At 28.4% G+C, this 18686-nt stretch overlaps 2 protein-coding genes across 3 annotated transcripts in view; one reads left to right on the forward strand and one right to left on the reverse strand.

Moving 5' to 3' along the window:
- LOC111680002 (putative transporter svop-1) overlaps positions 1–18686 on the forward strand; it is a 45729-nt gene that overhangs the window by 2103 nt on the left and 24940 nt on the right. The window lies entirely within an intron of this gene.
- LOC111677022 (COPII coat assembly protein SEC16) overlaps positions 5837–18686 on the reverse strand; it is a 35329-nt gene continuing 22479 nt past the window's right edge. The window contains exons 1-2 of one of the 2 annotated variants that reach the window (XM_023438050.2): positions 13634–14142; positions 5837–6759 (exon numbers count right to left, since the gene is read on the reverse strand). In XM_023438050.2, the coding sequence (XP_023293818.2) occupies positions 5942–6759; positions 13634–13856 (1041 nt within the window). In that variant the 5' untranslated portion in view covers positions 13857–14142 and the 3' untranslated portion in view covers positions 5837–5941. Of the gene's footprint in view, positions 6760–13633; positions 14143–18686 lie in introns of those variants that run through there. The other variant, XM_046946083.1, reaches the window with a different exon arrangement.

Raw genomic sequence — 18686 nt, forward strand, 5'->3', positions numbered from 1 at the left:
ACAGAATTAAATATTCTAACTATTAAAAGAAAAAACTTCATGACATTGCATTAGAAGAGTTCAAGTATTTAGAAAGAAAACTTATCTAAATTGTAGTAGATATTTTGTATAACTAATAAACATTTACTTAGCGCATGAAAATTAACTGAACGTTAAACCAGCACGCAACTGATGATAACAGCTGATTTTATAATTTATTAATCTTCATATACGATTTACATAAAGAAATTTTTAATATTTTTATGAATGAACGAAATAAATGTAAATCTGTATACATATATACATACATATGTATATGAGTACTAGTAGTCTTGTTTTTTTTTACAAGATTTGTATAATAAACCTTTTTTTTGTTGATTTTTGTTTTAATCTTTATATTAAACCATAAAATGACTACATATTTTGTTTGGTAAAACTTTATATTCAATCCCACATTGTGAGTGTTTGTTATCATTAAATAACCGTAATAAGAAAAAAGTGCTGAGTTTATTATAAATACATTTTTAATACGTAATTTTTTTTTTAATTTAATTACAACCCTTCTGGAAATGAAATTAACCCTTTCTAGTGTTTAAAGAAAGTTGCTGTTTCAAAAATACTTTGTACGCGGTTATCTCAAGTGGTTCGCTTAGTTCGATAATTAATTTAAGTATTATCTTATAATTAATTTAATTCCGGGTGTATCGATCACATAGTGACATCACTAGCCCAGCTGATCATTGTTGACAATTTTTTATACATAGACTTATATACGGGCTTAAACCGCACGTTTGTCAAACTCCATATAAAAAAATTGCAATTGTGCGGTTGTTCTCAAGTGCTGGTACCTTGTTTAGTATGTCGTGGTCTAATCGTTTTTCGAAACTTTCAAAAATAAACTTACATAACAAGGTCCATTACACTCTATAATATGGTACATCGTCTTGCAATGAAAACTCCCTCAAAACAATTTTTCCATTATCTAATCGAGAATAACAGTTGTATAATGTTCTCTGTACAGTGGTCATTTCAGAACCACCCCATATTGTCCTCTGATTACATTTTTCAATATAAAATTTAAAACATTAAAGATCGTCAGATTTAGAGATCATCTTTTGGGATCTATATTCGTCATTGCCCTTTTAGGCCTTTCAGGGTTCTAGTGTAGTTTGAATTTAATTATGTGACTATTTGCATCTCTCATCTCATCATCCATGAAAAAAATTTCACAAAACAAACTTCAAGATCGCTCGAATCTTCTCGTCAATGAGTTCTTCACCAGTACCGGTATCAGCTTCCCGGTTTTTTGTTGGAACTCTCTTCTTTAATCATTTAATCAAATTTAATCATTTAATAAATTAGAATTATTACATGTAATATTTTCTATTTCCGTAAGTTCTTCATTAAACCATTCCGATATTTCGGAATGGATTCCGAAATTTACTGTGTGCAAATGCTTCAAAGGAAGACTTTTTTAAGATGTTAAGTCAATTTAAGATCAAACTTCCAATTTTTCCCTAAAAGTGTCTCTTAATATCGTATTATAACTGAGTATTTTTTCCGTATATTTCCAGAAATAGATTTCAAACTCAAATAGAATTTTTGAAAAAAAAACTCTTAATAAGAGTAGACAGTGCTTTTGAGAACCTAAATTTTCTGGGCATTTGGATCAGTTATAAATTGATCTTCCCCAAATAAGACACGGTTTATACATTCAAGCCTAAGATTGAGATATATCCTTGAGTTCTCGTCAAAGATGAATTCTAACTCTTAGTGTGGACTTATTCTGACAGAAATCGTTTAAGACGATTCTTGACAGTATGAAATCCGAGGTATTAAATACTTAATGAGGTCTAGGTCCTTTTACAGATCGTGACTTAAACTCCGTTTATGTGTTGTGATAAATCAGATGATTTGTTTTTGGCTTACGTAAACCTGTGTAAGTCGTTAGTTTGACCGTGACGTTGCCGTTGAGTTTTTGTATGAAAAGCAGGAATTAGCTGATCCGTTACGGAGCCGAACGTAGTTACTAACTGAGCCTTAAATAATGTTCAATGAAACTTATTTGTATAAAACTTAAACAGATGTATGGAATTTAATGTTTTTTTAATGATTTTCTTTAAAATCTTTCAAATAGTTAATTATGAATCGAACTAAAGAGTCTATTTAGGTATTTACAAGAGTTCTATGAGGAATTATTGACTTTTGACAGAATTACGATCTGTAGTTTGATTACAAAAATCAGAGAGCAAATCTGATTGGGTTTTTTTTTGAAATGGGGACCTTTATATATAATTTCTACAAACCTAATACCATTTTAATTGAGTTGATGTAGGTTATTAATTAAAACTTCAAAATTTTGTTCTTGTTGTTTTTTAATATTTTACTTTTTATTTCAATCGATTCCATTCTCTTTGGTTTTCCTTTAAAATCATTTTTACTCTTTATTTTGCTTAGCATTTTCCATATAATTTCCTTTGATGTGTTTTTTATATAATTTTCTTATTCTTTTTTATTAATGACATTTAGGTACACTATAGTTGAATAAATATCGATACATTTAGTTTTGGTTTTCTTCTGTTTTTTTTACATTTTTTTTAATTTCACTATATAATTGTTTGTTTTGTATTTTTTTCACATATAAATTTTATTTAGGCCAATTTGTAATTATTGTATGGTTATTATTCATTTTATTTTATTTAAATATATAATATATATATAGGTAGTGGTATACATTGATTTTCAGATTTTTTTTCTTCTGTTAAGTTTTTATTTTATTAATTTTTTTATTTTCGCACTTAAAGACCCATTTACCAATAAAAAATGCGGTGATTTTTCATTTCGTTTTTTTTGTTTTCTTTGTAATAAATATTTAATTTAATAATAATTCTTTTTGATTTCAGACTAAATATTTGTTTTTGTATGGTGTTGTTGTTGTTGCGGTGATTTTTAGAATTGAATTCTTTTTAGAAAGATAGAAATAGATATTTTTTCTGAAGTGAAGTGTGAGTGAGTGAATTAATAGTGATTGATTGAGCCAGTGAGCGAGAGTGAGTGAAAGGTTAGGTGATTTATATTATGAAATAGTTTATATTTTTCTTTTTTTTTTGTTTTCTTTGTAATAAATATTTAATTTAATAATAATTCTTTTTGATTTCAGACTAAATATTTGTTTTTGTATGGTGTTGTTGTTGTTGCGGTGATTTTTAGAATTGAATTCTTTTTAGAAAGATAGAAATAGATATTTTTTCTGAAGTGAAGTGTGAGTGAGTGAATTAATAGTGATTGATTGAGCCAGTGAGCGAGAGTGAGTGAAAGGTTAGGTGATTTATATTATGAAATAGTTTATATTTTTCTTTTTTTTTTTGTTTTCTTTGTAATAAATATTTAATTTAATAATAATTCTTTTTGATTTCAGACTAAATATTTGTTTTTGTATGGTGTTGTTGTTGTTGCGGTGATTTTTAGAATTGAATTCTTTTTAGAAAGATAGAAATAGATATTTTTTCTGAAGTGAAGTGTGAGTGAGTGAATTAATAGTGATTGATTGAGCCAGTGAGCGAGAGTGAGTGAAAGGTTAGGTGATTTATATTATGAAATAGTTTATATTTTTCTTTTTTTTTTTGTTTTCTTTTTTATAAATTTCTTGTTTTTTTGTATTTGTTTAAATATCACTAAAAAATATGCGTGGTGTTTTGTTTATTCTTTATTATTTATTTATTTGTTGGGTGTAGTGAGGCTTGGATAAATGGGTTTGGACTAAAAGGTTTCTTTTTCTCTTATATATTTCTTAGATTATAAGTTTTTTTTAATATATATATAAATTTTCTAAATTTCTTGTTTAATAATGATATTTTTTTCGATAATTGTTTGATCAACTAAAGGTATAATAGTGTTTGACTATATAGTTTGAGGTTATAATGTAATTTTGTAAGACATATGTGTAAGATAAACGTTTTTCCGTGCGGAAAAACGCTACGCTAACGTTCATATTGTGTTTATAAACTAAATAACACGTATCCTTAAAATACCCTGCAAAAATTTATAATACTCAAAGGTCTAGGACTGGTCTAACACTAATCCAAATATATGGAAAAAAAATACTCTATTCAACCTAGCTGAGGTTACGTAATCCATTTATGCTTTACCTACATCGGAGTAATCCCAAATCTGCTCCTTTGTATAAAAGATCATATAACATGATCCGTCACATGGTACCATGTAGCTTATAGTTTTCAACAAACATGATCCATACCTTTATTACTTAGGACTACTAAACGGATCATGCACTTTAATAATGTTTACAATGGAGTAGTTTTTGGATTACTTAGTGCTGGTCCACACTAGAAAACTTTTTTTTGGGAAACTTTTGATTTTGTTGATAGAGAAAGAGAAAGTGAAAGAATATCATTCATCTCTCTTGCGGTACGGAGTTTCTCATACTCGGAAACTTTTTTGTTTTTCTTCTCACTCGTACAACAACAAATCAATGCAATTAAAACGTGGTTTTTGAAACAAATGTTTCTATGTGTGGACATTAAGAAAACTTCAAAAGAGAATTAAGAAAAAGTTTCTCAACAAAAGTTTTCTAGTGTGGACCGGCAGTTAAATAGATCATTTACATCAATAATTTTTTGCAGAGTACAAACAGAGAACTTAATTATTACTCTCTTCCGAGTAAACAACAATATTAGAATTGGCTTACTTTCAAAAATGACATATTAAATGTAAACAAATAACATTCATAACATGTAAAGAATAACATCTTTTGACAGAAAACAATCAGCTGCTTTTTCGTAGTTACCTTTTTTATTATACCACGTTTTAACCATATGAAATTGATTTAGTTTTACAAAATATTTTAAATTCTTTCGTTTTCTTAATTCAATTTACTGTTAAGAGTAAAATTTTAAAGAAATATTAAGAATTTGAAGTATTACACTCAAAAAAATAATTGTACAATTCGTACTTAAATTCATTTGGAACGATGTGACAAGTGTATTAAGTCCTGATTTTCTAAAACGGAGTAAATAAGATCTCGTTAGTCTATTAACTGATCGATGATGTTTATTAGATTGTTAATTGCAAAACATGTGACTTAAGAGATACAATACATTGTCAAATTGTGTGTTCTATAGTTTAGCCCATGGATTAGGCTATAGACTACCCTATGCTCGAGTTTATAGAATCTTTTGTGAACTAGTATTTTGACCGATTCTTTAAGCACTCTAATAACAAGTACAGGCTATTTGATAGTCTTGTAACTACATAGACTCGACTCGACTGATTTCTAAGAACTTCAGAAATCAGATTCGGATGCATTACAGCTCAATACTTTAGAGAACTATACTTTAGCCTCTGGGTTTTGAAAGAGATTACCGTATATTAAAATTAAATTTATTAACCCTATTTTTGTTCGCCAAATTTTTGAGATGAAAAAAATTTCTTTTATCGATAAGTTTGTTAAGAGAATTTAGTTTATAACCTCAAAATGTGTTTGTGTCTCAAATGTGTTTTAATGTTTTTAGTTGTTCTTTTCTAAAAAAAATGTATAATTATTTCTATTCGTTAAAGTTTTCTTTTTAGTGGGTGTGTTGTGGTAGTGATATGGCAAATTTTAATATTTTTTTTTCATTACTTAGGTTCCATGTGTTTCAAAATAAGGTCGGATTTTCTTCGGTTTATTGTGTTTGTTGTGTTAATAGCTTAAACACATTGTTCTATCCCGCCCTGTTTACTAATAAATCCTTGTGATTTCTTTTCATGTTTTTCCCAAATTTTTATTTTATTATTCTTCTAAAAAGTACTAATTTGGCTGGTTTATGTTGTATTTGTTATTTTTGTTTTGTTTGTTTTAAATGTTTTTTTTTGTTGTTGTTACGCACATTCATACATAAATAGTTTTCCAAAAAAAAGTGGTTTAGCTTAAACTCAATTCCTTAAATTTTATTATTGCAAGAATTTATTTCTCAAATATTAATTCACCATTTAGAAATGGATTCAAATATGATTTTGTATCGTAGCCAGAAACGGAAGGCGCTGTTATGCGTTTACGCGCCAAAGCTTTGGTACGTTTCTCCATGTGACCATGACCATTGTGGCCATGACTGTGATGGGGTCTTTTGTCTTCTTTTGAATTCAATATCAAGGGAATGGGTATTGAGGTGTAAAGAGGTTCCTGTATTATTGATGTGGGTGGATTTAAAGCAGCCTCCTTGTATTTCTCTTCCGTTATTTTATCCTCTAGATTTTCCTCTTCATCCAATTCCTTAAGTTTCTGATGATTACGTTGATTCCGACGATGATGTTGATAGTGTTTGCGATGTGTTTTCCTTTTGGTACCATACACGGGTGATGTATCCAGAATGGGTAGTGTTTCTATGGGCCGCAAAACTGTCGTTTCTTTCTCTATGCCCAAAGGAATTCGTTCGGGTTCGTTAAGTGTGGGTAATTCGGCGAGTTCTGGCGGCGGTGGTGGTGGTGGTTGCCTTGCTGGATCAAGCAGGAATGTACCGTTGGTTGGTGTTACCGGTTTATTGATGCGATCTTTAGGATTTGATTGTATTATTGTCGCTGTTGCGAATATCTCTTGGAATTTATTGCCCGTTGCTGCCAATTGTTGCAGTTGTATGTGTTGTTTCTGTAGAAATTGTTGACGCTGCTGTTGCAGTTGATTTAGTATACGATATTGTTCGAGGATGTGTTTATAGAATTGTTCGGCGGTTACTTCGGATGAATTGATTAAACGTATGGCGATTTTTTCGGGTATCACAATTTTGTCTGCAAGAGAAGAAGAAACAGTGTAAATTTCGAAATAATTACTTATTATAAATGTTATAAAATAGATAAACAAATTTAGAAAAATTAAAAAAAAAATTATCAAAGTCTTTTTGGTTTAATGCAGTTTATTAATTAATTTTCTTTAAATTAAATTTTCCATGGCCTTTTCTAATTGAAAGAATATTGTTTTTTTAAATTTCTCATAATGCTATTGCGTATGATTAATGATTTTTTTATGTTTTGTTATTTATTACTTACACGTTAAGTAATTATTTCACACCTTTTATATTAAGTATACGCCTCGCTGCTTATTATTTAGGAATTCTTTATGACTCATACATACTTTAAACATGTGTTTTTGTTTCATACATATTTTTAAAGAAATCTAAATGATTTTGTACTTGTACAACTTTGATTTTTTTAAATGTCTGAAAACGCTTTGTTGCATTTAATTACTTACACAAGTACTAATAAATTACATTTATATTTAGTTTTGTTGAACATTGAACTATGAAATTAAACATGAAGAGTCTTGAGTAAATAAGAAGCCATAATATGGCAATAAAGCAATTTTAGGAAGTAAACTTCCAAAAACGATTTTTTGGAAATGACCTTCTGTTACTTTTTCATTCCTCAACTGGTACTTTTTGAGTTTTCTATAATACTTTTTCGTTCTTTAAGTGGTACATACATTTGATATTGGTTGAAAGATCCCTCTACGAGTATAATTTGTGGGAAGAAAAAAATTACTAAAATGGGGTAAAAAGGGAAGTTTTATTTAATTTTAACTCACTGAATACTTATTTTTGTTCTTCAACTGGTATTTTTTCAAGTATCCTATAATATTGAAACTAGAAACTTGAAGTTAAGCCTGTAAATCACAGTTAAAGATCTCAAATTTTAAAAGGTACTTTTTTGGGAGTTAAAATGTACCAAAAACGGAAATTTTGATTTTATTCAAACTCAATGAGCTAATTTAAAAAATTTAAATTGTTAGATTTAGTGACATTGAAAAGCTAAAGGGGCGTTATTTGGTACCATGGATCATTTTTTTGGTAATTTTGAAAAAAATAAAATTAAACGTGCGATGTCGTGAGGGAAATTCTTTGGAATATTTCCGTTATCCGTCTGCTACTTATTGAATTATCTAGATAAACTAATAATTATGAGCTTAAAAGTCCTATTGGGGACACGTTTGTATAGAGACTAGGCGAAATAATAGACAAATTTTCATCAAATTATCTAGAAAATTGTGACCTGTAACCCGCACACATGCTTTTCATGGAGAGACAGACAGTCGGAGGTGCAATGAATGTCGAGAGTTTTAACGTGAGCACCTGCCTTCACTGCCTTTTCATCCACCGGATAGACTAGAGACGGTCTACCATGCGCCCCTGAATTCTTTAATGAAGAACTCAGGTAACAATTTTTGTACATGGATGGTCCGGTCCATGTACATGCACTTTGTTGAAGTAATCTCTTGCCATAGCAGCCCCGTTGTGGAATGACATGAAGCATAGATCAAATCCCAATGCGAACCCCGACAACGAAAAAGCAATCACTGGTCTAAAGTCAAAAGGAGGGGGTGACAAGTCCCAACATTAGGCGAAATCAATCCTCCGACAAAGCGGAAGGTGACCACCCTTATAATGTCATGAAGGATTGCATTATTTAAAATGCAATCCCTATCATCTAATTACCTAGTCCAGTGCATTCCTTAACCTCTTTAAGCCCGCGCAACCACACTACTGAGATGGCTTTGTTGTTTTGGCAGCAGCAACTAGAGATATATTTGGTAGTACGAAATACCTAACACCTAATATTTTTAGATAAGTACTAAATCAGTACTTATCTAAAAATATATGGAGATTTTCCCGATTTTTCAACAAATTTCGCATCAGTTCCATTTCCATGATCATAAAGATCGCTCTACGGGATGACAGGCAACCATTGAATACTGACCTGACAAGGATACACTTGACATTGCCAGTTTATAGTCCCGGCAAACTAGAGGTATTGGTAGCACCTCTTTACCCCGGGATTGCAATACTCCATGATGGACATTTCATCATGGAAACATGCCCCGGGGAGTCAGAGGGACAGATGAACATAGCTCAATCGACTCAGAAAATGATCCGAGCCGATTGGAACACTTTAGGTCGAATGTAGAACCATAATACCTACAATTCCAACTATATTAGTGTAGGGTATACAAAGTGAAGTAGCGATAAATATTAATTAATACATAATTTTTATACTCTATAATAATATTTCATAGATTAAACAAAATTCTCTTTAACAATAAACTATTTTAAATAAATTTGTTCATTACTCATACGCCTACAGTTAAATAAAATAACATAAACTTCAAAATAAATAACAAGTATACGTCTCCGTAGCTAAGTGTGCACTCAATTCAATATTAATTATACGGTTAGTTGCATTGAAACAAATTTCAGAACAAAAACGACTATAATTACTTGACTTCTCTTCAATACTATTTACTATATAAGTATGTAAGTATGTATGTATATAGTTTTATGATTTTAACCCATAAAATCATTCAGGTGTAATCAAATAAACTTTCATATGGTTTCTGTTACAATTTTGTTTCGTTTTTTTTTGCCTGCTTACCACCAGCATTATTTTTATTACTTTAACAATTTTCATAAATAAATACAAATGCAACACGCACACATATTTACATACAGCTAAACACACACTGTCATGTTTAAACATATACACTTGTACACAACTAAAACCATGACCTACAAATAATAGTGAAAAAAAAACAATAACAACAACTTGCAAACCAGCAACACCTGTGAAAAAATAACAAAAACAAAAAATAATGAAATTCACACACACACACACATATACAGGAAACGAGTTTATTTTAGAAGGAAATAAAAAAAATATAGAGATTTTTTTTCTGCTGTATTTTTACACTGGTGTTGGTACGTACTGCCTAGACAAAATCAAGCTCCTCAAAACTAAATTTTTATAGAGAGAAAAAAACTATACAAAATATTATGATGATGATTAACCTTGTGGTTGAAACACAACAACAATTTATACCTTGAAAAGTAATAAACTAAAAAATTATGACTTTTTTTAAATAACAAAAACAACAACTGGATAAAAAAAGATTAAATAATTTACAATTTAGTCAAAAGAGAAATTGTTTGTTAGAAAACTAGAACAGCTTAACTTTACTTATGTTGTTGTTTTAGCAACGACAGCAAAAAAAAAACTATTTAAAGGTTTTAGTTTAATAAAACAAACTCTTAAGGAAAAAAACAAACTTACATAGAGAGAAAAAAATATAGGATTTTTGACCTGTATTTAACAATAACAATAACAAAAAAAAAAAAAAGAAACAAAGTAATCATTTCTTGAAAACCTTTCTAGACTAACTATTGTTGTAATAGGAGTACTAGTACAAGTACTCGTAATACCATTTATATATTAATGTTTTCTCTCTCTCTCGTTCCCTCTCTTTTACTTTCGACAAAATGCAGTAGCAAGTATGCAAGTGTATGCATGGAATTCATTGTGCATAACCAAGTGTGAACATGAAGAGAGGGAGAGAAAAAAACACAAATAAATAAAATAAAAACAATAAAAACAAAAACAGATTGAGTACGACAACCCATTGACCTACATTCGGAGTAGAAAAGCAACAGCAACAACATATGCAAATGAAAAAACAATAAGAAACAAACTTGATAGCATAAAAAACGGCGTTTGTTTTTTTTTCTTGTTTATTGTCATTTTCTAACACACAACGGCAGCGTCTGAGGAAACGGAAATAACTGAATGGTTTAAATTTGTTTTAGTTAATGGAGAAACAAAAAAATAAAACGGTAAAATATTTAGTTAAATATGGCCAAGGAAATAAAGAAATCGGCTTAATGTTATAAACTATTTTTTAAGTACACATTGTTAATGGTTTTTATTTAGCAAGCCGGATAAATTGTAATTTCGGGGAAATGAAATCAACAGTAAATAGGTTAAATGCATTAGGCAGAGTTTTGAATTTTTAGTTTTTTCTTCTCTTTTAAATTATTTGTTATAATTAAGTTTTTGAGTTTTATGCTTAATGTTGTAATTATTATTATTATTATGCTGTACTGTTTAGCACTTAAGAGAAATCTTAAAATTTACTAATGAATAACTAATTGCTTGAATATTTATTCAAATTAGAAGTGTGTTAGAAGTCATTAAGAGTTCTTTAAACTATTAGGAGACAAACATATTAATGTTTTAAGTTTTATTAAATAAATAAAATGACTTTAATATTGTGACAAGATTTTTATATATAATAGGTTTTGCAATCTATAAGCATCTATATCTATATTGATTCGATTTAAATATTTCCTTATTATTAAAAAATCGGTATTATCGTTTATATTTGTATAAAACTAAATTTTGCCGAATTTTATTGGGATGCTAAAACATTTAACATAATAACAAGATCAACAACCCTATTCGGGGGGTACGGTTGTGTGACGGCTAGTTGAAATAAGGGACCGATTTCAACAATAGACTTCATAGTTGGGCATTTTATAGAGGGTTCCATGGTGCACTCCCTACATAAACTAATAGCTTTTTGAGCTCTATAAGAAATCGCACTATACGAATTATTATAGCTGGGATCTCATCTAATGAGTTCAAGATTAATTCAGGTGTACCGCAAGGCTTAATTCTTTTCCCTAATCTTTTTCTTATTTTCAGAAACGACCTTATATTTGCCTTTCATATTCATTCAGTTATAAGCCAAGGACAATGAGGCAAAATATGAATGAATCGTTCAATCGCGACTTGATAACAATCTCTTAATGGGGCAATTTTAAAAGAGTCAATTTCAACGCTTCCAAGACTCAATGTTGTCCTCAACTCACTCCATCTGATCTCCTCACTATTTACATCACTTATATCCTACCGAAAATGAAATACAAATTTCTCAGAGTTAGTCGTCCTCGTACAGGAGAGGGCGAATGTTTTTATCGGTGACAGTAGAGTATGGTTTATTTCACTGTTCTATCGATATTACAATGGAGTTTGTTCCCCTGAAATTAGGGAACTTGTTCCTGTTCTAAACTTTCACCAAGAACACACTCATTTGTGGTTGATTGATCAGTGGGCCACAAAATGGATTACAGAAAGAATTCGTTCTTTAGCCGAAAAGTTCGTGTGTGGAAGAAACTTCCTAAAGAAGAACTCTCTAGCAATTTCGATGTAAAAAGAGTAAAATCAAATATCCACAAATACTACTCCCTCATTCCTCAAATTTACAAGCTATTTTCCTATTTGTTGGCACTTTTTCTTCAGGCTTTTAACTATTACTTGCAAAATTGTCTGTATGTTGGACCAAGAGTTAAAGAAAACATTCAGGTACTTCTTTTGTACATTATTGGAGGCGTGGCACCTCCCATATGAATTACATATAAAAATAAGTATAACAATTCAACTTTTGGTGGTTAGACGATCAAATTTAGCAAGAACAACTTTTACGTATATGAAAACTTTTGTGGATTAAGAATAGGGGGCGTGGCACCGCCCATATGAATTAAATACAAAAAATACTATATCTGCGAAATAAATTTGTGGATCGTGGCACTTCTCATATGAATTAAATACAAAAATTCGTATATTTAGAAAACTATTTAGGTTTGAATCCTCTAATTTTTCATGAACAACTTAAACGTGCTTGGACAGATTTCGGTTATAAATTTCTGAATAAGCATAGCGGCGTGGCACCTCAAAAAAAATTAAAATTTATTACAGCTGGAAGTCTTAAATTTTGTAGAAACAATTTTTAAATATATGTTAACATTTGAGTAATAAATTTGTGGATTAATTAGGGGGCGTGACACTTCCCATATAAAATAAATAGAAAATATCGTATATCTATGGAACTGTTAGAGCTGGAACCTTCAAACTTTACAGAAATAACTCAATAAGGGGTCGTGTCTTCCTTCCATATAAATTAAAAACAAAATTTCGTAAATCTGAGAAACTCTTAGTGTTAGAATTTTCGAATTTTCCATGAACAACTTTTACAAAACATGTTAATTTTCGGATTAACAATAGAGACACTTGAGGTAAATAAGCGATATGTAAACTGATTATAACAGTTTTTTTACATTGTTTACACTTATAAAATGAAGTTTAGTGTACATTTAGGCGTCTTCGATTTGACGTTTAATTATGCACAAATTCTAAACACTGCACTATATAAATATCAAATTTACAGTTTGAAACATCTTGACAACTTGTGTCAAGTGTCAAAAATACATAATTTGAAATGAACTAAATGTAAAATAAACAAATAATTCTCTTCCTTAAAACAAGAGAATGCAGATTAGCAATTTTTGTTTTTTTTTTGTTTTGCCTCAAAAACAATGCAAAACAACCACAACAAATATGAGGTTAATATAGACAATAATTGTTGTTGTTGTTATTGTTGTAGCAGCTAGTTATGTTGAATTACTCATTTAGTTTATTGTTTAATTATTATACATGTTTCGAAAGAAGGAAAAGAAGAATTGTAAAACAGAAATAAAAGGAAATAAAAGGAAAGTTTTTACTGTTTCTACGAATTGTTGTTTTGTAAGGAGACAAGGAAGTGAACTCATTATCAAATAATTTATGTTTTTAAGTGTTTTGTTATTGCAATTTGCAAATGCTTTTTCTTTATTGTTGTCAATATTGTTTTGGAGTAATTTAACCCAGATTCATTTATGATTTATAGAATTTTTATGAAATTTGTTTTGTTTTTTCTAAATGATTTTTAATGATGAAGAATAAATAGTTTATAAGTGCTTGTGAAAGGTGAGTGGTGGGGGGGGGGGGTATTGTGAAATCTTACCACAATTATTATTTTTTGTAACAAATGGGCGTATCGTTGGATCCCATATGAATATATAATATAAAGACAACATTATGGCTGCCAGAGACACACATAGAACATAAACTGCTACCGTTAAAATGCGAATGACCTTACGATTGCCCTGCGGCTGATAGCAGCGACTGATAGTTTCCGTAGGCGGTAATTTAACTTTTTCCTCTAACGAACCCACTTTAGAATTCATCTTTATTGACGTTTATTTATTTATACGTTTGATTTAAAAAATTTTATTAATAATAAATTTTGTTTATTTTTTTTTGTATTTTGTAAAAAAAAGAGAAGACCGTGTGGTAGTAGTAGCAAATTAATTTTGACGTTCCAAGGTTTTTGATATGTTAAATTCCTTGTTTGTATTTTTTTGAGTTTTATTGTTATTTGGTTGGGCTTTGGTTTTTTTGTCAATTCTTTTTAGTTTATAAATGCATTTAATTACAAATTACTTTTTATGTTTTTTTTATTAAAATTTATTGTCGTTTTTTTTATTATTTTCTGTAAATTAAATTTTTTGTTTATCACTTGTTTAACTATTTTTTTTGCTTTAATTAAATTTCGTTTGTTGTTTTTATGAGTTTTGAAAAAAATGTGTTTTAGTTTAAAAATAAAACCGTTAAAATTGCGTTTCCTTTCTATTCAAATATTTTCTCGACCGTCTCTCTGTGCAACTGCAATTGTAATGAATTAAGTTTTTAGTGTTTTCAACGTTTTTAACAAATATTCATCCATCTATCCATCTATCCATCTATCCATTCATCCGTCTGTTCTGGTCGGAATCAGTGCGAATATGTTTCGTTTGTTGTGATTCTCTCCATTTCTCTTTAATACTCTCTTTGGTTGAGGCGTAAAAAAGGAATCGTTTGCTCTCGTTTTTCTTTACAACTTTTTGTTGTGGTTTTGTGTTAGTGTGTGTCTGTATGTATGTGAGAGTTTGAGTTTGTTTGTAAATTTGCCAAACAATGTTAAGTTGGGATGTTGCCACTGCTGGGGATTTTTACTGTGAAAGGGGAAATAATATTTGGCGTCATAAAGAGAGAATTTTCTCTAGAAAGATTTTAAAAGAAAAAACTGTTATACAAAACATTTTTCTATGGAATAAACTGTTATACACCAAATTTTCTATGGAAAAAACTGTTACAGAGAAAATTTTTTATACAAAATACTGTTATAGAGAAAATATTTCATACAAAGTACTTGTTTACTCAAAATTTTCCTTAGAAAGTAACAAATATTCTATAAAAAATATTGTTATACACAAAATATAAAAAAGTAAAAACTGTTATACGCAAAATTTTACCATTGAAAATTCTGTAATACAAAAAATGTCTATACAAACGACTGCTATACTTAACTTTTTCTATAGGAAGTAACTGTTATACGCAACATTTTGTATAAAAAATACAGTTTTCTTTTGTTTGCAAATTCCCAAACAATGTTGAGATGTTGCCACTGCTAGGGATTAAGGGGTGGTGATTTTTACTTGAAAGGGGAAGACAATTTTATATACAAAATAACTGTTATACGTTATTTTTTATAAAAAAATCTGTTATACAGTAATTTTTATATCGAAAATACTGTTATACATTAAATTTTATATAGAAATTTTTTATAATAAATTTGTTATAAACAAAACTGTAATAAATACTGCTATAGTACTGTTATACGTAACATATTGTATAGAATAAACTGTTATACACCAATTTTTTATGGAAAAAATTTTTTGTTTGTTTTCTATATACTAAGTGTTGTGTGTTTGAGATAGTGTTATACACAAAACGTGCTATAGAAAAACTGTTATGCACAAAGTTTTTAAAGAAAATACTGTTATATTTATACAAAAATATTGATAAACAGAAAATTTTATATAGAATAATATTGTTGCAGGAATATTGATATATTTGGTAATATCCAAAATCCCCTATTAGCCCATTCTAATATCTCCGACATCTTTCTCTGAGTATGTGTGTGTGTATATATGAGTAAATTTTCTTTTTATTTGTATTTGATTTTCAATACAATTTTATTTTTGAGGCAAATACTCCCATTATTAGTTCTCTGACATTCTTTATTTGTTGTTGTTTCTTTTTTCTCCTCAAATATTTAGACGTTATTGCCTTGAGGGGCCACTAGTTACTCATAACAAGTTGTAGGTGGTTACACTACGTAGTAATAATAATTTTTTTTAATTCAAAATAAAATGAATTGGAAGGTGTGAAGGGGTTGCCATCGGTCATAGTGTTGAGAAGATTGTTATGATGTTGCGAATGTTTGAATTTGCTCTCGCTCTTAGTATTTGTATCCCCTTATTCCCCTCTCCTTATTAGAGTATCAAATAATTGTCTGTTATCTGTCCGTCCGTTATATTAAATGCAACACATCTGTTCTTACTTTTTGGTTTAAATTTGACTAAATAAACAATAATTTTGAAAACAAAGTTTTTTTTGTTTAAACTCAGTGTTTTTTTCTGTTTGTTTCAATGCTCTCAAATTCATTTGATTATTTTTTACAAAAAAAAGCAGTCATGAAACGTTCAATTTTTGTTCAATATTGAAAATTAATTTTCTTTGACGGGTTTCATTCAATTGTTTGGTTTTATTATTTCACTTGAAATTGTAGTATTTTTATTGCTGTTGTTGTTTTTGTTATATTGCCATGTTTTTTTATTATTATTATAAACATTTAGAGGCTGGGACAACGTAAACATTTCCTTTTAATATAAATATTTTGAATATTTTTTTTCTTCCGTCCATTTCGTTTGATTGACCGTTGAAATATTTAAAATATTTTTTTTTACGTTGTGCGCGTGGGGTTTGTGTACTGTGTGTTGTTTGATTTGTCAGGAAAAAAACGTTTAATTTTTTTGTAATTTATTGTTAAAAACTTTTTTGTGGGAAATTGTGTGAAATTTATTTAGTGTGTAGGGAGTGTTTGCAAGAGATTTCGTAATTGGAATTCTAGCAAAAAAAAAAAGTATTAAAATTAAATTGAAATAATAAAATATTTTAATCATAAAAAGAGAAAAACGGTTTTACTCAAATACATTTTGCAAATATCTTCTAATTATTATTATTAATCATACGTTATGTAGTACAGGTCTGTACCTTGCGCACAATGTTTACATGGACAGCCAGCCGGACAGACGGACGGACGGACATGTCTTAATATTGGACCAATATTTTTGTGTGTTACAAACATCAGCACAAACGTATAATACCCTCCCCACTAGTAGTGGTGTAGGGTATAACAATTATAAATGGAATTTTCTACAGAAAAACTACAATAAAGATAATTTTCTATAGAAAATACCAAACCAAATTCTTTTATATAAAATACTGTTATACAGAACATTTTGTACAAAAAATATCTGTTGTACAGAACATTTTTTCATTGAAAATACTGTTATGGTGGCAATTTTTTTTATAGAAAAACGGTTATACAAAGAATTTTGTAATGAAAGAAAATTTTTTAAAGTAAAAAACTTTTATACAAAACACTTTTTGTTTAAAATACTGTTATACACACAATTTTGTATAGAATATACTGTTATACAGAAAATTTTATGTAGAAAAACTCTTTTACAGAGCATCTTGTATTAAAATATTATTATATGGAAAATTTTGTATAGAAAATACCTTAATACAAAAACTTTTGTATAGATAAAACTGTTATACATTGCATTTAGTATTAATAATACTGCTATACAGACAATTTATTATAGAAAATACTGTATGCTGTTATATACAAAATATTCTATAGGAAATATTGTTTTATAAAAAGTTTTATATAGATAATAATGTTCTATAGGAAATACTGTTATAAAGAACATTTTGTATTGAATACGGAAATTTTTCTATAAAAAACTGTTATACATAGTATTTTGTATTGAAAATACTGTTATACAGACAATTTTGTATAGAAAATACTGTTATGCAGAATATAGAATGTTGTTATAAACCAAATATTCTATAGAGAATACTGTTATACACAAAGTTTTGTATACTGTTTTACAGTATGTTTTGTATAGAAAATAATGTTATACAAAACATTTTGTATATAAAATACAATTATACCCAAAACATACTATACAAAATTATGTTATACAACTCGTTATACAGAAAGTGTTATACACAAAATGTTTTATAGGAAATACTGTTATACAGAATGTTTTGTATAAAAAAAACTGTTATACAGAGCATTTTGTATAGAAAATACAGTTATGTACAAAATTTTCCATATAAAATACTGTTATACAAAAATTTTTTATTAAAAATACTGTTATACAGAACATTTTTTGTTAAATATACTGTTATACAGACAATTTTGTATAAAAATAGACAGAAATTTTTGTAGAAAGCATTAAATTTTTGTATGAAATATACTATCATAGACAATGCAGTTATACATTCAATTCTCTACAATAAATATTCCAGAAAAGTGTTACCCATAAAAATTGCTGCCTTAAACACTACTATATAGATATTTTTTATAGAAAATTCCAACTTTAAATATTTTCACAATAAATATTAATTCATCTCTTTAAATATTACTTTAAGTAAATATATCTTTACATTCTTAAATACCTTTAGAAAAAAGGCGTTAAAATGTTCATTTATGAATTAAAAAAAAACTATCGTTACAAAAAGCCCATAAGCTACTTAGGTGTGAATCAAACTGTTTTTTTTACAAATTAAATATTTGCATATAATTTATTCTTTTATTCAGAGTTTTTAAAACATCCGTAAAAAATCAAGAATATTTTGAAAAAGCATAAAAAAGGGAAATGGCATGACAAAATAACACAAAGTAACAAATAGCGTAAATAATTTTCTAGACTTTAAGAATATTCTATTGCAAATTTTTTATAAAAAGAAAATTTTATCATAGATTTTCTATAACGTTTAACGAAAATTCTAAATGTTCTTAAGAAACTATTTACTTTTTTCAGAATATTTGTTTTAAAATTGTGCCAGCATTACTGTTGTCCTGTGTAATGCAGCACAATATAAACGTTCAATCAACT

The sequence above is a fragment of the Lucilia cuprina genome, chromosome 3 (assembly GCF_022045245.1).
Source record: "Lucilia cuprina isolate Lc7/37 chromosome 3, ASM2204524v1, whole genome shotgun sequence".
In the NCBI taxonomy this organism is placed as follows: domain Eukaryota; kingdom Metazoa; phylum Arthropoda; class Insecta; order Diptera; family Calliphoridae; genus Lucilia; species Lucilia cuprina.